At 49.3% G+C, this 19,854-nt stretch overlaps 1 protein-coding gene and 1 long non-coding RNA gene across 3 annotated transcripts in view; both read left to right on the forward strand.

Moving 5' to 3' along the window:
* The first annotated feature begins 5,963 nt into the window (after positions 1-5,963).
* On the forward strand, positions 5,964-11,679 carry LOC118930899 (uncharacterized). Its single transcript, XR_008994955.1, has 3 exons — positions 5,964-6,146; positions 8,449-8,583; positions 10,630-11,679. It is a non-coding gene; the product is annotated as an uncharacterized LOC118930899 (long non-coding RNA).
* Positions 11,680-12,824: 1,145 nt separating this feature from the next.
* The window catches only part of OLFML2B (olfactomedin like 2B), a 32,073-nt gene continuing 25,043 nt past the window's right edge, over positions 12,825-19,854 (forward strand). The window contains exons 1-3 of one of the 2 annotated variants that reach the window (XM_036922839.2): positions 12,825-13,291; positions 15,709-15,972; positions 17,983-18,090. In XM_036922839.2, the coding sequence (XP_036778734.2) occupies positions 13,118-13,291; positions 15,709-15,972; positions 17,983-18,090 (546 nt within the window). In that variant the 5' untranslated portion in view covers positions 12,825-13,117. The remainder of the gene's footprint in view (positions 13,292-15,708; positions 15,973-17,982; positions 18,091-19,854) is intronic. The other variant, XM_036922837.2, reaches the window with a different exon arrangement.

The following is a 19,854-nucleotide window of genomic DNA, read 5'->3' on the forward strand; positions in this document are numbered from 1 at the left end:
GGTTGTCTACTTTCTAATTATCAAGTATTATTGAATATTTTTATAATTCCATTTAATCTCCACTTTTGGTTTATGAGCTATATGAGGTTGAATAGTGTACCTCAGAATTCATGTTCACTAGAATGTCAGTGTGTGACCTTATTTGGAAATAGGGTTTTTGTAGGAAAAATTAGTTAGAATGAGGTCATAAACTAGATTAGGATGGCCTTCATCCAGTGACTGGTGTCCTTATGAGAAGAGAAAACAGAGACACCCAGACATATAGGAGAAGGCCAAATGATGGAAGCAGAGACTGGGGTAGTGTATCTCCAAACCAAAGAATGCCAAAGATTGCTAGCAACCACCAGAAGCTAGAAATAGGCAAAAAAAAAAAAAGATTTTTCCCTAAAACTTCAGTCACCTTGACCCTGTTGACACTTCAATTTCAGACTCCTAGTCTTTAGAACCGTGAGACAATAAATTTCAGTTCTTTCAAGCCATTCAAGTTTGTAACAGATTGTTATGGTAGCCCTAGGAAACATACATACCTCTTAATTTTATTTTTTAGGGGCTTGCTGTAGAATTTACAATGTTTTTAATCCATCACAGTCTACTTTCAAAATATGGTCAAATCTCAGGTATAATTTAAGAAACAGCAGTATACTTAAAATTTCCCGCTCCCATCCTTCATGTTAGTCTTGCATTTTATTTCTACTTATGTTATAAACCTCAGAATACATTGTGTTTTCTAAAGTGTTTGCTTTAAACAATTACATTTAAAGATATTTTTTAATTAGAAGAAGTATCTTTGATATATCCACATATTTATCATTTCTTGATCTCTTAATCCCTTTTTGAATATCTGACTTTCCATCTGGTATTATTTTTCTTCAGTCTGAAGATCCTCCTTTAGCATTTATTTTAAGGCAGTTCTCGTGATGACACATTTTCTCAGTTTCTGCTTCTCTAAAGATGCTTTGATTCTGCCTTCATCTTTGAAGAGTATTTTTGTCAGATACCAATTTCTAGGTTGATAGGCTCTTTTTAAAAATGTCAGCACTTGAAATAGGTCATTCCATTGTCTCCTGGCTTGAACTCTTTCTGATAAGAAGTAAAAAAATGCTTATCTTTGCACTGCTGTATGTATACAGGGTGTCCATTTTTTTTCCTGGTTGTTTAGAGGATTTTCTCTCTATTACTTGTTTCTAGCCATTTATTATGTTCCTTTGTGTGGTTTCTGTGGGGGGGGGTATGTGTGTTTACTTGGGGTTCATTTTAGCTCCTTAGAAAATTCAGCTTATAGTTTTTCATCAAAATGGAAGGTATCAGTCATTGCATTTTGAAGTATTTTTCTTCCCTACCCTATGACTCCAATTACACATATATTAGGCCTCTTGATACTGTCCCACAGGTCACTGTGGCTGCTGTGGGTTTTTTCCTAGCTTTTTCCCCACTCTGTGGTTCAATTTAGTTTCTACTTCTGTCTTCAAGTTCACTGATATTTTCTTCTATAGTTTCAAAAATGCTGTTGAGTCCATCCACTGAATTTTTCACTTCAGATATTGTATTTTTTAGCTCCAGAGTGTCCATTTGATTCTTTTTTCAAATCATTCATTTCTCATATTCACATTTTACATCAAGTCTTTTTAAGACTTGCTTTATGTATTTGTTTGTTGTATGGGACAATCTGTGTATTTTACCCAATAGATCTTGAACATATTTAAAATATTTGTTTTAAAATTTTGTCTACTAATTCCATCTGGGTCTATTTCTACTGACTGATTTTTCTCTTGGTAATGGATCACATTTTCTTGCTTCAATATATATTCAGTAATTTTGTGTTACATCATAGACATTTTGAATATTACATTGTTGATTGTATTTTGATGCCTTCCTTTAAAGAAGGCTTAATTTTGTTTTGAGAGGCAGTTAAGTTACTTAAAAACCACCTTGAATCTTTGAAGACTTGGTTTTAAGGTTTTTTAGAGCAGACTTTGAATAGGCTTCATTTGGTGGCATTGGGAGGTTTTTTTCCTCCTGACACCAGCCAATTTTGACATCAACTAGGCGTCCTACGATCAATTCAATTCTCACATAAACTACCTGAAGTTAGTGTCAGACTCCACATGTTTCGGGCTCAATCCCATAACACTGTCCTCACTCCAGACACTAGTTACAAGTGTAGGATCTCCAGGTTACCCCACTTTTCTTCAACTTGGCAAAAAAGTTGGAGTTCCCACAACCCCTCTGCTTTCAGGTTCAAGAATTTGCCACAAGACACAAAACTCATGAAAGTACTTTACTTACTACACTGGTTTCGTATAAATGGGTCAGTAAAAAAAACAAATGGAAAAGACATATAGGAAAAGGTAATGGGGCCTGGGGTGTGGGGGGGCGGGGAGGGGTGTTCACACCACCCTCCCAGCACACCCCTATGTTCACCAACACAGAAGCTCTCCAAACCCCCCTGTTCAGGCTTTTTTAGGGAAGTTTCATTACATAGGTATGACTCACCCAGTCAGTGTTCAGCCAAGGATTCAAGAGAAGCCTTGTGCAGATTTCTGAATCTTTCCCTAAAGAGCGTCCTTCTTTCTGGCACTCCGCTTTGCATGTTCCCACTGCCTTAGCCTCCCCGAACCCTGTCTTCAACTCGGTGAGACTGCTAAGATCTTGGGCTCCCACCTCTGTAGCACATTCCAAAAGGTGCCGCCAGGCAGAAAACTGTGTTAATCATAGGTCTCACCTTGTCGGCACCCTTCCTCTCGGGGATCACAGTTCTGCACTGCCTGCTGTGTGACGTCTGGATGAGGCGCTTCAGACATTAATCCAGTTCTCTAGTTTGCAACGGGAGCGCAGGTCTGTTATCAGTTACTCCGTTGCAGCCAGAAGAGGGAGTCAAGCTGTTTCCATTTAAGTGAAGCAGATTCCTCCAGAAAAGGGAGACACCACATTTCTGATTTCCGATTTTCCCTTTACCAAAAAGGAGCTTATCTTTTATTTGTATTCACAGAAGCCATCAACGTGCCACTCTTTTACCCCACCTTGCTTTAGTGAATGAGTTGCCGGCACACCCTGGACTCAGCCTCCTGAAGGCAGCATTCTGAAAGAGGCCTGCACCTCTGCCCTCCGAGGGACCGGGGAAGGTTTCAGGGTGCAGACAGCGGGTGACACCTAGACTTAGTACATCCCCCGCAGCAGCTACTTTAGACCCTCCCTACTCTCCTCCATCCCCTCAACCCACCATGTCCCCCTAACTCTCAACAGAGAACCATCAGCAACGTTCTCGCACCGTGGAACCTTCCCGGACCCCTCGGAGAGCAGATGTACCTTTCCTTTAAGTTCCCACATCATTCTGACCCTCTCGTAGGGCCCGTGCCCCTATTAGTAAGCCTTGTACCATAGCTCTCTGCACATTTCTGTGCTCCCGGATGGGAGGCTCTCTGATGACAAGGCAGATTCCTCCTCGTTTTCTTCCCCTCCCCAGGGCCTAGCACGTTCTCCTGCTACGGCTGCTCATTAAATGCCGCTTCACTTACTGATTGGGTTGACTGTTCCCCTCTGATGGGGCTATTCCTTTCCTTTATTTTCCCTCCTTTATTCTTTCATCTCTTTCAGTCTGTCTGTGACCCAGAATCTTTCTATTTTTAGTTTTTTGAGGAACCTCCATATTGCTTTCCAGAATGGTTGAACTAATTTACATTCCCACCAGCAGTGCAGGAGGGTTCCCCTTTCTCCACATCCTCGCCAGCATGTGCTGTTCCTTGTCTGTTGGATGTTGGCCACCGATGCCGCTTTAGCCTTCTCTTCAGTGGGACCTTTAATCTCTGCCTGAACTTCAAGCGACTTACGTTCAAGTCACTTCTGTCCATCGAATGAAACTGCCTGTCTGCTCACCTCCGTTACCACTTGCTCTCTACTCTTCATAACCAGTGGAAGAGTGGTTCACTCAGGTGGAAGCAGTGAGCTGCCGAAAGCCTGGAGCATGGCTGGGGGACGCAGCAATAAGGGGACCCAGAGAAGGCCAGGGCGTAGCCTGCGGCCGAGTCATAGGCCTGGACCCACTCTACCCAGTGGGTCGTGCAGAGCCGTTGACTTCTGGCAGAGGGTGGGACTGTACTTTAAGAATGTTAATCAGGCAGCGATGTGCACGTGAGAACTCCACGAAAGTTGTGCTGGGTGAGAGGAACTCATGAGCCAGAAGAAGGAAGTGATAAGAAGGGGCAAGACCCAGACATCCAGCCCAAGTCCTGCTCACAGGCCTTGGCAATGGGGGGGCTGTGGGAGGAGACAGAGAAGAGTTTGCTGGTGGTGACGGTGATGTTTCCAGCCTGGTACCAGCCTGCCTGTGCCTGAACAGGGGAGGGAAGAGGAGGAGGAGAGACTGGTTTGGGGATGAGGGAGATGAGCTCAGACTGGGAATTGCAGGGTTTGCAGAATGCACCAGACACCAGGTGTCACTCTATTCCCACTCTGAAAATCGCAAAGCAGCCCCTGAGCCACCAAAGGACAGTAGAAAGCTGGGAGCACTGTCACCTCCTGGCTCGGGCCCAGTGTGCTGACCTCCTGCAGGGCCGGCACCGGAAGTCCACATGCTTCAGACTCACCAGATGTGACAGGCGTCCGCACTGCTGGCGGCTCCTTGTTGCCCCTCGCTCTGAATCTCACCATTGGAGGACCAGGCCTTTGGGCCTCTAATGACTTTGATTTGGGGGACATAAGAATTAAAACCAGGGATCCCAGACTCATAAGCCCTCAGGGCCCTGGAGTTACCACGGGTGGGATCGTGTGCAAACCAGAATGTGTGCCCTCCCTAAAGACATTCCAATTCGGAGATTAAAACAGTCCCCCTGCTGGCAGATACACCTGCAGCCAGCTGCTTGATGACCTGTACCGTAGGCGTCTCGGTCCAGGGATGTGGTGACAGACACCGGACAGAAAGCCTGGACAGGAGACACCGGGGGGCGGTGGAGTAGATATTAGAAGTGGGACAAATCGAGCCTTGGCCTGGAGTCTTCTGTGTACACGTTTCTTTCCCTGACTCAGATGGCTGGAAATGCCCAGGAGTTGCAGACACAGTGCCAGAGGCTCAGGCAGGCCACGGTCCTGCTCTGTCCTGATGGAACCGTGAACAGCGAAGCATGTCATCTGATTCAGTGGTCCCCAAACCGCAGGCACTAGCAAAGACCCCACCTTCACAATTGTTGCCGTGTCATTTGGACTGACAACGCTTTTCTTTAAATAAACCTTAACAATTCACTTTGTAATTTAAGCTCTTCCTAAGCAGTATCTCTGACATAGCAAGTTTTATGTCTGTAATGTTTTATTTTCCATAACACATTTTAAAATAAGAAACATAACCATTACAATTAGTGAATATCTGGGCCACCACCTAAAATATTGTCAAGTCCTCCTGGCAGTACGCAAGCCACAGGCTGGGACAGGCTGGCTCACACCCTTCTTTCCACAGATGAAGAAGCGAAGGGAGGCTGAGTGTAGTTCGGTATTTCAGAGCATGGGCTCTGAAAAAATAAGCCCTGGCTTCCAGTCCAGACTGTGTGACGCTGGTCTAACTATTTACACTTTCTGAGCCACCACTTCAGAAGCAACTGGCCAGCTTCTCCTGGTGGCCGGCCCAGGGACAGTCCTGCTGCTTGTCTCTCCCCTCCGACGTGCCTGCAAGGCGTGGACCACCCCCACGCCCATGCAGCTGCCGTGTGATAATCTGAGGAAGCCCAGGATGCACAGGTGTTGAGGAGCACGTCATGAAAAGCACAGAATGTCTGCGCTTCTCACATCGCAAATATCCACCGCTTTCTAGAGTGACTGATGGCCTAACTCACAAAACAACTATTTTTATGTGGGTAGCTACATGCAAGTCGACTGTGTTCCAGAACACTACAGAAGGATCAGTAAATCAAGCTGCTTAGACTGAAGAATTCAGAGCATTAGGGCTGAGGGAGGCCACCCTGGAAATCACTCAGTCCAACCAATTCTCTGGGTAAATACAGAACTGAGGCTCACGACTTCCCAAATTCACAGGATAGCTGGAAAGGCAGTGCGGGGCTGAGATGCCAGGTCTCCCTGGTGGGACATCTCACTGCCCACGTTTCTGCAGGGAGTTATTTTTCCATCGGAGTGCTGTTTTGCATGGAAGTGTTTGGAGAACTGTAAGTATGGAATTCCAGGAGGAGAGATGGTGTGTGGGCGACGGGCTGGATGTGGATTTTAGAAGCTAAATATTGGAGGAGGGGGTGTGATAGACAGCAAGAGCTTGGGCCACAGCCGTGAGATCAAAGCTAGTTTGCCACCGACTAGTTGTATTTTTTGTCCTTAGGCAAGTTAGTCAATCTCTCTGCTTCAATGTCCTGTGGCCTGGGGTTAATGACAGCTACACTGCAGGATGTCCTGAGGATGAAATGAGATTTTTGCACCTGGCCATAACAGGTGGTCAAACCATCCTGAACCCCAGGGAACACCATTTACATTGTAGGGTCCCCCCACACACTCCCCAGAGTAATGCAAAGTCAGTGTCTTCCTGCACAAGCATTCTAGATCAAGAAGAAGTGAAGACCAGTCACTCTGAAAATCTGTGAAGAAAAGTAAAACTCGAACAGTGCAAGGTTGTTCAGGAGCGACACCTTCCCCGTTCAGATAACAGAGCTCTGAATGGTTAGGTTAATTCCTTGCAAAAAGGAAGGGGGAACGTAAACTTAAGAGGAAAGGAGGGCAGTATCAGTGGGATGAAGAAAGGTTAGGAATGATGTTAATTGGAACAGGATGACATGCTTCAAGGTTAATTGGAACAAGCTTGACTTGGGCTTGCAGAAGGAGGACAGTAGTTTTGCAAAGGAAGGGGGAGAATGTCGGCGGGAGCGGGCACTCAGGGTGGCCGCCCTGTCTCCGTCGTGCTGCTGCTGTTTCAGGAACACTGGCCCTCAGAGCACATGGCTGGATCTCCTCCTGTCTGCAGTGAGGTGGCCCTTGAACCAGGAATGCCTGAGGCAGCCTCACTCTGCTTGCCGCTTGGCCAGGGCTATGCAGTCTGTGACCCCCGGAAGTCCCCTCCATGAGCTGCTGTCCCAACCCCCACCCCCAGTCAGGGCAGAGTCTGCCCTTGGCTGCAGCCCCTGGGTTTTCCTGGGCTGCCCTGCCAACCAGCTGTGGAGCCCAGTTTCAGAGCTCGGGAATTCCACCTCGGGAACTGCTTGGCTTTAGAAAGTTATCTTGTCAACATTTAGTCCCTGGAACAGAGCAAACCCAAAAAAGCAAAAATCTTGTTTACCTGAGTCACAATCACTAGATGGAAGGAACACAGTCAAATATGGTAGTTGCCTTTTTTTGCATAAGGAAATTGAGGTACAGAGTTCCTACTAAGTTCATATAGTGAGTCAGAAACAGGAATGAAAATATCCCCATTGAAAATGATGACATTTTATCATTCATTCAACAATCAACAAATAACGTGTGATGGGGCAAGCTGGGTCAGACATTTTTATACATCTCTAATCTCCACAACAACCTAGCAGTGTTAGGAAACTAAGGCTCACAAGAGAAAAACTTGCCCAAGACCACCCACCAGATTTTTGAGAATTCATCAGAATTAATATTTGAGCCCAGGTCTGTAGCTCTGAAGCCCTCACAAAGTTCCAACTAGAATCATCTCTCTGGCTTGCGCGCAAACCTTCACCTTTACATCAGCATCCGGGTTTCCTCTCAGTGCTAAATCTGAGGCTTACCCTTTATTAAGCTTCCTGTAGTCTTTGTATTCCTTATTATTTTTAGCCTTGGATTGGGATTGGGGTTCATTCCTTACATGTGGTGGACACATAGTAAGCAGAGGAGAATATGACCCGTGTGTTAGAAGGAAGACACCAAGGCTATCAGAGGTGAAGTGACTTACCCTAGGTCAAGAGCAAGTATGGTAAAGCCAGATTCCATAGCCCATTCATCTGGCCCCAAAGCCCAGGCGCCCACATGACCCAGGCTGCCGGACAAGGCTGGAATCTAATGACATTCATGCACCCCAGTGAATGGCAGTACTCTGAAGAGGAAATGTATGGATCAGGCATTTTCAGTGGCAGATCTACCAAGGGAAATATCTACAATGAGCTGAGCTATTTGTACATCCAGCCAGTCAGATTCAGCCTCTAATCTGTGGGCAGGTGAGAACTCACATCTGAACCAGATTCAAGCCGAGCTGGAAAAGATACCACCTGGCAATGTAGATACACAGAAGGGTTGCGTCTGACATTCCTAGATACTAATTTGCTTTATCTCTTAAGGGGAGATATTTTTGCTTTTCGATAGGATAATTAATTTATGTCAAGCAAGTATATCTTTGGAAATAGAGGGGAGACAGAGAGAGAGAGCCGACCAGCCACGGGCAAGGGTGGAGTGGGTACATGTTGACGTGTCTGGTCCAGAGGGGCCTGCCTGGGACCTTACCATCTTCCCACTTTGTTCCCACAGAGTCACCTGCCCCCCTGCCACACACACCTTAGGCGATCACTTCAGAACTGGGTACGTGACCCACTTTGGACCAGAGTCCTTTCCTAGGCATTTGGAACTGGGCCTGAGAAGGAGAAAGCCTCCCACTCACTTAAGGTAACTGGAGCAGACACCTCCGGTCACTGTGTGGACCAGAGAAGTCCCTGTCCAAGCCAGACCCCGGTGACATTAGGGCCCTCGGTTCTTATAATAAAGTCTCCTTCCCCACCCCACACTTTGATTAATCTGGATAAAGTTGCTTTGTTACTTACAAGTGAGAATTTTTAACTAAACGCCTCCCCCTTTTCTCACCCCCATGTCCAGAGAGTCACCAAGCCCTGCGAGTTCTCCCTCTTTGACACCCACCCCTTTCTTTCTGTGCCTCTGCTTTGATCACAGCCTTCCCAGCTCACGCCTGGGCTTCTACGGCAGCCTCCGAACAGGCCTCCCTACTTGAGTCTGACCCTCCAGCCCGTTCTCCAGCCCGTGGCCAGGACCGTCTGCTGGAACGCAGGTTTAAGTACTTCGCTCCCTCGCTTACCACACTGCGGGTGCCTCCCTCCTCGCAGGCTCAGCTTGAAATCCAAACTCCCACGGAGCACCAGGCCTCATGTGATCTGGCCTCCCTTCTCATCCCTGCCCCCTCGCCCCCCTCCCCCCAACTCCCTTCCCTCCATGCAACCCCAGTGTCCCGGTTTTGCTTGCATTTCCCGATAACTCGCCACAGTTTTAGAGCCTCCAGGCTTCTACCTGGCAGAAGTCGTGATTTCTGAAAGGCCTCTCAAGAAATGCTCACGGGCATGATGGGGGCACGGGGCTCGGTGCCACACCTGCGGCTGCCTCAACGACCACACACCAAAAAGGTTGGTATCGCCAAGGGAAGACTTTTCCTATTATTGGTACAAGGCTCTAGAATCTGGCCCTGTCCAAATAAATATGACTTTTTAAAATTAATCATTTGAATTAAGACAGAAACAATGCTTATTGGATTTGGAAAACTGGGACAAGAGCAAAAGCAGCAAGATTTCAACAGGATGGAAAAATGGGCCCAAACCATCATAATATTCAGTGGGAATAAAATATAAAGGCCTGTACTTGGATTTTAAGAAAAAAAAGAAAATAGCTGGTAAGCACAGGATGGAGGAAATTAGCATAAGATTCATGTTAGGGGGGAGAAAAAAAGAAAGGAAAAACTACATAAAAAAAATAAATCAATGTGAATCATTGGTGCAATGTAACTGCCAAAAAAGTTAAGGCAATCTTGGGCTACATTAATAAAATAACAGAACTCAGAAAAAGAGGAGAAATGGTTTCAATATGGTCTGACATCTACTCAAACTGGGGCCTTTTTAGAGAAAAAAAATAACCAGAGTAATGGAAGGTCTGGAAGAAAACAGGTGAATAAAATGGTAAAGACGAAAACTGAGGGAAGTAGGTGTAGTTAACTTGAGGAAGAGGAGGCTTAAAAGGGGTTTACTTTCTATCTTTAAGTGAAAGAAAAGCTCTTTTGTGGGAAGATAATATTAAACATATTCTGGGTAGGACTACACGACTGAAGTTTAAAAGTGGACTTTAAAAGGAGATATATTTCAGTTCAATTGGAGAAAGAACTCACGGTGACGAGATGGCTGCCACAGCTCCAGGCACCGTGACCACAATCAAAGGTAGGAAGTGGGGGCAAAAGGGCACCAGAAAGTTCCTCTCACTTGTTTATTTCTTTTGCCAGGAAGCAAAATACCTTTTCCATACCCTGCAGATTTGCTTTATTCTTTTAGCCACAACTGAATCATATGGCTGCCCCAGCTGCTGGACAGATTGGGAAACTGAATGTCTGGCAAAAGGACTGGCCTAAACCAGTTATGATCAGGTCAAAAAGACAATATCCTAAAAACAATAGGTTGGAAAATATAAAGAGCTTGGGTCCTTGATAACATCTCTGAGCTGCTGAACCAAATTTCACAGCCAAATTCCACTCTTTTTAGAGTGGGAGAAAAAGAAACACGTATTTGATGAAGTCATTGTTGATATTCTGTTACTTGAGTCAAATGCACCCTAATGGATACAAAGATTGTATTTATGAAAGTAATTGGGAGCACATCCAACTGGACTATTTGTAGTTCCCACTCTTTCAGCTGATTTTATCAAATGTCTGTTTTGTTCTAGGCACTGGCTAAGCTCTGGGGACGTAATGATAAATGAAACCAGAATAAAGCTCTGCCCTTGTAGAGGGTACAGTCTGGTGGAGAAGACTGGAGCTACTGAAGCCACCCATGACAAAGGAAAAATTTTACTCTCATGATTCTGGGAAGGAGAGGGACATGGTAGTCTTAGTCCATAGTATGGGAGCGAAAAGGCAAAAATCCTGATATGTCTAAAGTATGTGACATAAGGGCCAGAGAATAAGGGAGAGAGATAAGGGAAGATCATCAGTCAATAGCTTCAGGCCACAGCTCACCAGAATCTCCACGTTCCTAGGTGAACTCATTCCAACAGACATCTAGAAGGTCCCTTGGACCACAGCATCCCCTGAGTGGGTGACCACTATCTGACCATCACCAACAACCCATCCATGAGCCTTTTCTATGGACTCAACACCTATCCCAGGACTCTCCCCGATTCATGTTGGCTCGACTCCCTGATCTGTAGCCCATGTGAATTTAACAAAATTCCTTTCCTTGAGATCCCTCATAATGTGCCCAGTTTCTTGAGTCTAGTGGACAAGTTGCTTCTGTTTACTGGCCTTTCTGCTAGTAAAGCAGAAACTTCTTGTCCCAGGACTCAGTCCTTACCTGGGTGAATCTGTAAAGGCTCAACAAACCCTCTTATTGCAGAGCTCTCTCAGCCTCTAGAGTTTCTGATCTGTCAGGAGCCATAACAGAGGACTGACCCTAGCAGTGGAGTCAGCAGTTTTCCCTGAGAAGTGAGCACCGGTCTGACCCAAATATGCACACGCAGGCTGGTGTCTCTGCCTGAATGGCTTCTCCCTCTCCTAGTCATCTCCCATGAAACCCTCGAAGTGACCTATTCCTCCTTTAAGCCCCTTGGGAAAATGTTCTGACCTGCCTTACTGGTTGAGTACTTGTTCTGCTCACCCCCACTCCTTCCAGAAAGCATGGAATGTCTCATCCTCCCATTAAATATGTAGCATCCTAGATGGTTCTCTTGCACTTAGCAAACATTCAACACTTTAAACTATATTTTATAGATGTTTACTGTCATCTAGTTTCAAAAAGATGTAAGAGCTTACATAGAGTTTTGTGTGAGTGTGTGTGTGTGTGCATGTACCTGTGCGACATTTCCACAAGTCCAGACACCCAGAACCTTGGATTTCTGTCCATAAGCTGTCGTTTAAAAAAATCTATTAAAATATATTAATAAGGGTTATTATTATACTGGTCAACTATCATGATTTATATGAGCTGAGCTCTCCTTAGTTTATTACTTAGATTATAACAGCCCTTATTCCTTAACATAAGAGACAAAGTGAATTTCCCAAAACGCATAATAATAGCGTGCACATCTTTGAAGGGGTCTGGCTCTGCTCAATATTTCCAGGGTGACCGTTGTCCCGGAAGACACAGTGCCTTTCCTTAAATTCACCCAGTGTGGATCTCCGTCAAAGGGGCACTAACTGAAGGACACTAGCATAATCGCGCACTGTTGAAAGCGGACTCCCTCTTAGAGGTCATCCAGTGCAGGAGACCCTGAAATTGTCCCAAACCACGAACACAGTACGAGGTGCTCCCTTTGACCATCATTTGATTCTCGGACATTAGCCACCCACCTCCCCCGGGGACACGCAGAGTGTCGGAGATTTACAGCCTCTTTCTTTGTGTTTAATATTTAAGCAATTGAGGACCTGCTCCAGCAACTTCCAAAATTGTCCTCTGGGTGGAGGTATTGCCAGGTTCTAAGGCCGCGGCAGGCAAGCCAAGGACCGATGGCGCCAAGTTCAAAGCTGCCAGAGATCAGGCCCAGAGTCAAGTCAGGGAAGAGAAACACCTCCGAGCAAACGCTCTTGTCCCGCTAGTGCAATAAAGGGGGCACGCGGGGTGCAGATCGGCTCGGCCTTGGAGCGCGCGCTCGGTGCCGGCCTCCCGAGTCGGAGGAAACTCGCCGCTCTCGACGACGAAGGGCACAAGGAGCCCCGGAACCTCTGGGACCCCGCTCGGTGCACCTTCTCTCCGGTGATTCCTGCCGGCAGACGAGAGGACGGGGCGCCCTGCCGTGCCCCCACCCCCTCCCCGGGCGAGCGCGGCGGCCGAGGCCGAGCGGGGCGGGGTCCTCCCCCTCCGCGCCGACTCGGGCCGCACCCCCGCGGCCGGCACAGCGGAGGCCCCGCCTCCCCCGCCAGCAGCGCCGCCGCCGCCCGCGCCCCGCGCCCCGTCCCCGCGCGCCCGGGCCCCTGGCGTCCCCCTGAGCCCCCTCCCGAGCCCGCGCGCGCCGTCCGCGCCGCCCGCGTCGGAAGGAGATGAGCGGGGGCCCCGGGGCGCGCCCCCCCGCCCCGCGCAGCCGCGCCCAGCCTTAGGAGGGGCCCGAGCAGCCCCTCCCGGGCCTCAGCCGGGACACCCTCGCGCCTCAGTCCCTGCCTAGCGAGACCTCCGAGCCCAGCCGTCCCGAAGGGCCCGGGCCCCTCCTTCGCGCGCCCCTCATGGCCAAGCCCGCGCTGCTAGTTCTCTGCCTTGCTCTAGGTGTGGCCCCGGCCTGGGGGTCCAGCGTCGCCCCCTCTGGGACGAGCGAACCCCCCGCCGGGCAGACGGTGGCACCCACGGTGGACGACACCCTGCAAAACGAGGCGGACAACCAGGAGAACGTTCTGTCTCAGGTAGGCTGCGGGTCCCACGCCCGCCCCTCTCGCCCTGGGTGGGGCCGGAGCCGCACGGTGGTCCTCGCGGGCGCGTCGGGAGGCAGCTGCTTCTCCCCCGCAAGGCCAGAGGGAAGGGCATTTGCTTTTCATTTATCAGAATGTTTTCTTAAGTGAAAGGACATGGATCGTCCTGTGAAAATCAGGGGTCTCTTAAGGTCACCGAGTTAGAAAAAAGGAGAGAGGAGGGAAGGGAAGACTCCATACAACTCCCAGAGGAGAATGGAGAAAAGTGCAAATAATAACCTTTTGGTTCAAGGGTATGGCCATCTCTTGTCTGTGTGGCTTGTTGTCGGAATAGGAATGTGGAAACAGGCGGGCTAGTTGGACAAGAGAGATGGCATGACCCACGGGGACATGTTTATCGCACAGTGAGACTCCCAGGGAGGAGGGGAGGGGGCGACAGAAGAGCAACGTGTGCGGTGACCACGAAGCGGAGGGACTGGACAAGACCCCACGTATTGTATTGGGGCTGCAGAGTAGAAATGCAGATACACTCAAAAGCCTGACAGATCTTCTCGGATGTGAGTGACAGCTGATGACGACAGGCTTTGTACAGCGTCCCTTTATAAAGCAGTTTCACTTGTTCTGACTCAATCCTCGCACACCCTCATTCCCATTCCATAGATAAGGACCAGTAGAGTGCTGGAGTGGGTGGGTCCTCTAACAACCTTTAGCCAGATCTTATGACTGCAAGGGACAGTTCTCTCTGGGGTGTGTCTGGCATGATGGTGTGTGGTGGGAGTTCCCGTAATCCCAAAGTTGAAGGATGGCTGAGAAACCATCTTGTCACCAGTCCGTCACATCCCTCCCACCACACCCAGCACAGTCCTGAGCAGGTACCCAGGGCTCTGCCTGCATCCCCACTGAGCCCCTGGCCTGCGTCTTCTTCCTGTGTGATGATGGGCACCCCCTGGCATTTATCAAATACTAGTCTCCTCACCGGTCCTTGAAAAGTTATGCTAATATTGTCCTATACCCACCCATAGCCTCTCACTGACTCCTAAATCCAAAAGACAAAAATCCTTCCCCTTGGGGCTTGGGAGGATCATCAACAAATCCTGAAACCGGAGCCTCTGGAAACAAAGGGATCCACCCAGGCTCAGAGCAGGCTTTGTAGGAATCTAGGACGTTTCAGAGAACTGACAGCTACGATTTACTGTCAGCCCAGAAAGACCGGCCGCTTAAGTCACCCTCACTAGATTCCTCCCTTGAGGGATTCTGTATTTGACAGCAGCCCTAAAACAAATATTAGTATTAGAGGAAACCCAACTTTGCAAGAAAAACATTACAAGCCTTCTGACCCCCAGACCAATCCCCCCAGGAGCACTTCCAGTCCAGCAACCTCTCTGCTCACCCGTCGGGGTCACGGGTCCAAGGAAGGGAGCCCTTCTCCACGCCCAGAAAGGGAGCCCTGGCTTGGGGGATGCAGGGTCTGCTGGAGAGGATCCCGGGAGAAGCCTTTTCCCCGGCAAGTGCCCCGGCTGGTGGCTCCAGAAGGCCCGCCGGTGCGTCTGTCCCCGCCTGGGAGGCTGGCAGGGGCAAGCGCTCGGGAGGAAATGTTTAGCATTGTAGGAGCAGCGAGCGCGGCCAGTTTTCCCTCCTGACTTTGGCCTGGGGTTTGGGTTCAGAAGCTGTTCTGGGAGGCAAATGAATCCTTGGGCTGAGTAAACCTTTCTGACATCTGGTCCCGTCTCTCCTCCCAGTTCTCTTTCTCCAAACTGAACTCATCCTTCGAGGCCCAGATCAAATAAAACTTGCTCCAGGAAGTCTTTCCGCTCTGCCCCCCACCCCCCAAGCACCTGCTGCACTTCGTCACTACAGGGACACTTATCACCCTCCAAGTGGCCGTCCTCGATAGGCCTCCTGTGGGCAGGCCCGGTCCGGCCCGCCCTGTCCCCTCTCACAGCTCCCAGCACAATCCCGAGCAGACCCTCAATAAATGGTCAGTGAGCCAGTGCGGACAGAAGCAAGCAGCCTTTGCATTGGAGTATCAGCTTCCCAATCCCTGCCTCAGGCCCCTCTCCTTTTCCTTTTCAGTCTCAGCCTGGACTCTTGCTGAGGCATGGCTGCTGGCAGGACGATGGGGCCCACTTGTTTTCTCCTGTCAGTGAGGAGAGGCTGAGGGCCCCTGAGAAATGCATGGCTTTCCGAGCCAAATGCAGAGAGCTGAGCTCTGAGCGCCGTCAAGGAAGCATCAGAGTCAGCAAATTGTGCTGCAGTGACCTCTTCTCTGTGCAGTTGGGCATTGCCCGAGGTCTCCGGTCAGCGCAGACGTTGATGAAGTGAGCAGAGAGCCTTCTTGAGGAGCCTGCTGTCCATGCTTAAACACCCGACCCTCTCTCTCTCTCTCTCTCTCTCTCTCTCTCTGTGTCTAGTTGCTGGGAGACTATGACAAGGTCAAGGCTGTGTCCGAGGGCTCAGACTGTCAGTGCAAGTGTGTAGTGAGACCCCTGGGCCGGGACGCCTGCCAGAGGGTCAACGAGGGGACCTCCAGGAAGGAAGACTTCTACACGGTGGAGACCATCATCTCAGGCTCGTCCTGCAAGTGTGCCTGTGTGGCGCCCCCGTCGGCCCTCAATCCCTGCGAGGGAGACTTCAGGCTGCAGAAGCTGAGGGAGGCAGACAGCCAGGACCTGAAGGTAGGACCTGGCTGGGGGGATGCCAAGGTGATGCCAGGGTGACGGGGTGCCTCAGGCACCCATGAGTCCGCAGAGCCGTTGCCAGGGAATGTAGGCCCTTGAATAAGTGGAACCTGTTTGAGCCTTTAAAGGTCAGGCCTCGGGCCCCCGAGGGTTGTGTGTGTCCAAGGCTGACAGGCCGGTCGTTTGTAACCCTGCTGTCTGAAGGAGATGCTAAGTGCAGAGTGTGCTGGCCTCCCCTTACGGAGCCAGGGAGGCAGGGCCTGGGGCAGCTGCCAGGCCCGGCTGGCCAAAAGAACCCAGTGTTCTTCTCCAGGCGAAGTATTGCTGCGATTTACTGTCAGCCTGCACGCACCCCAAAGAGGCAAGAGACACACAGAGATGAAAGAACCTTTCAGTCCTCAGCACGAGGCTGGGGTGAGCCAGGGTAGGAGAGGCCTGGGGCCTGCTCTAGGTTGCTGTCAGACCGTGAGCCTCGCATTCCACGGGGCGGGGAAGCTTCAGCCTACCTGAGGCAGCCCCATGGGTTGGCCGAGGGCTTCATGTGACCCCTGCTCTCCCCCCTTCACTTGCATCATGAGGTAGTGGGATGAGCTGGGTTTGCAGTCAGAGAGACATGGATTCAGGTTGTTGCTCTGCCACTCTTTGCGTTGTGGTCCTACTCAGGGGACTTCACTTGTCTGACCTCAGGCTCCTTGCTTAAAAAGTGGGGATTACAACATCTACCATGTGGGTTGTTTTGAGAATCGATGAGATGACAGCCACTGAGTAGTTGGCATGATGCCTAACATCTATTCAGGGCTCCCTAGACACTGGTTCCATTGATAACAACCTGCAGTGCCACTGCCCTGCCTGGCACCTAGCACACACTTGGTAACTGGTAGTCAGTGATATCCCTTTGAGTAGGGTGGTATTAGCCAGTGCAGCGAGGGGCCCAGGATCCAGCCACGTCCCTCAGAGCTGCAGCTCTGCCATAAACTATGTCCTGAGCCCAGGGCACAATCACCCAGCTGTAGATTTGAACCTGGGGGCTTCTGGAACAACAGCAGGCAAGATTTCTACTTGGAGTCAGAAAATCATTACAGTACATACTAACCGGAGGCCTGGAATCCACGGCTCTTACCCAGGATTCAGCTGTCTTCCCCCAGCGTGGACCGAGGATGGAGATCTTCAAGACATGAGTATTTCATGCTGGGAATTCTTCATCGAAGAGCAAGGCTGGGAGAGGAGTGGAGGGCAGAGATTGTAAAAGTGTGTCCAGCAAACTCTTCTGGGGCCAGTCCTTGGTGGGGAGGCCAGTTTAAGCATCTCCATCTGCCCCTTTGGCCTGCAGTCTGCATGCCCTGGGTGCCACCAGAGCCTCAGCCACCTTCTTCCTAGTACACTGGCAGGAAGGACAGTATTTAAAAGCTGAGAAGGCTGGGTGTCCCCCGACAGCTTGCCACCTCAAAGATGGGTCACTGGGTCTCCTGCGTCACGGTCAGCTTCACTTTCAGTGTTAAGGAAAAACATGGTGTCTTCCAGAGCCTTCAGGAGACAAGGGAGTCGAGTGTTTCAGAGGCATATCCTCAAGGCTTTGAAGTTCATAAGGCGCTTTGTTGAATATTTATAGATCACCTGTCCCAGGCCAGGTACTCTGCTAGCTATCTCGGGGAAGCATAGATGAGGACGACATAGGCATTACTTTCAAGGGGCTCACAGTCTGGTAGGAAAGACAGCTGTGCATACAACCGACAGATTTGTGCATACAGCTAAAAGAGGTGTAAACAGTCTGGGCCTCAAGTTACTTGTTCTTGAAGGATTCCTCCGTTTTCTTACCCAAGTATTTCAGTAGGCAGAATATACCTACACCGCTGTGTTTGCCTCTGTGCCCGTCCACACAAATGCCAGTTTCTGAGGACCACCTTCCAGTTCCTGGCTAGCGGTTTCCCTGTTGAGCCTCCAACATGGAGATCAGGTAGGCAACGGCTTGCCCTAGCCCTGGACTGACCCCCCACCCCTGTTTCGTAGCTGTCCACCATCATAGATATGCTGGAAGGAGCTTTCTATGGCCTGGATCTGCTGAAGATGCACTCGGTCACCACCAAACTGGTGGGGCGACTGGATAAACTGGAGGAGGTAAGGAAGATTCTGAGTTTCTATATCTTTCTCTTGATCAGGGCCAAAAGTATATCACATGTCCCATAATATTTTTTCCAGAAAGCATGTACCCTAATTAGACTTAACCCACTCTATTCTTTGGAAAGAAAAAATACACCTAAACACTCGTCCAAAGTCATGCCAAATTGTTGGTGACAAAGAGAATCAGTGAAATACAAATGTAAATAACTTCTTATATATATATATATGTCATATAAACAATAACCAATGTGTTTCTATTTTTACCTTGACTCCCAGGGAGCTCAGAGCTAAATGAAATGTAAAAGTACAATAAGCATCTTACTTCCGGTTTTAAGATGAAGTCCTCTCCTCCCTTGAGTGCATGGCTGTTAATTTCTTAGTCTGGTTTTGTTTTGTTTTAATTATTCTGGTGTACGCATCTTTGTGTGTGTTTATGGGGTAATCCATCTAGTACTAGTGGGGGTAAGGATTTAATAGTATGGGTAACTGTTGAACCCCTGTGGTGTATATTTGAAACCAACATAAAATTGTATATCAACGATACTTCAATTTTTCAAAAAAAAGTAGGGATCTCTAGTTTGGCAGAAAGAGCGCTCACTGGCTGGGAGTCAGGACATCGGGAATCGCTATCCTTGCTACTGGCGGCCGTATCTCACTTTCTCCGTCTATGATGTAGCAACAATGCCCTACCTACTCTGTATGGTTACTGAGGGGATAAAAATGAGCTCATCATTTTGGAAATACTTTGAGTTGGTTGGATAAGACAGGTTGCTCGGTTGTGACCGAGGTGAGAGCCAGGACAGGGATGATGAAACTCTGCAGTCACAAGGACTGTTTTCAGCACATCCCTCCCACGCCTACCAGTGTTCTCAGGAAGTAAACACCAGTTCACCCCCATCCTTGGGCTTGGCCCCCCCAGCACTGTGACGAGATGTTTTCTGAATATGGCCATTTATTCTGGGAGGCTTGGTAGGTCCATATCACTGCAGTTACCAGGCCTGCTGAGAGGCCTCAGGGGCCTGGAGCCCGAGCTTTAATAGACACGTCGAGGGGGCCAACAGGACCGTATCGGCCCACTCTGCCTGGAGGGGGTCCCTGGAGAATTAGGCCATCTGGCATTTTAAGCCTCTCGTTCCCTGGCACTGGCCGTTGGAATGCAGAGCCACAAGGGGACTTCACGCACGCATGGACTCTTTCTCCTGTTTAGACATACTTACACATACTTCCTGATTCTCTCACATGGGTTCAGAGGGAATTAAACCAGGGTCCAGTTGGCCCTTGGAAACTGGAACGTGCCTCTCTTTCCAATGCCCCTTTAAAAGGAGGATTGCATGTCTATAGAGCGGGTGCCAGCCACCGCCTCTGCTTTCCCTTGACCTTGACAGGCACATGGTTTTCATCCCATCTGGAGAACACTAGCTGGGACAGATCACTCTGGGCTGGAGCACAGCCTGTGAGGCCAGGGTCGGCGCTCAGCCTCCAAGAAGGCCAGGGAGTTGAGCCCCGTTCAAGGTCTCTAACCCGTTACCAGCCTTGTCTAGCAGCTGAACCCTTCCTAATGGCAAAGGGTGGGAGCGTGGGTGGATTTGGTGCAATGCCACTACCAGGGCAGGATGGTACCTTCTGTGCAGGCACGTGCTACCTGGGTTTTTGCCAAAACCAATCTTAGTTATATCAGTGGGGGTTAGCTCTTTTTCACATCCTGTGTATGTTTAAGAGCAAAAACTAGACCTTTATATTAATATCAGTAATCATACCTTC

The sequence above is a fragment of the Manis pentadactyla genome, chromosome 19 (genome assembly GCF_030020395.1).
Source record: "Manis pentadactyla isolate mManPen7 chromosome 19, mManPen7.hap1, whole genome shotgun sequence".
In the NCBI taxonomy this organism is placed as follows: Eukaryota; Metazoa; Chordata; class Mammalia; order Pholidota; family Manidae; genus Manis; species Manis pentadactyla.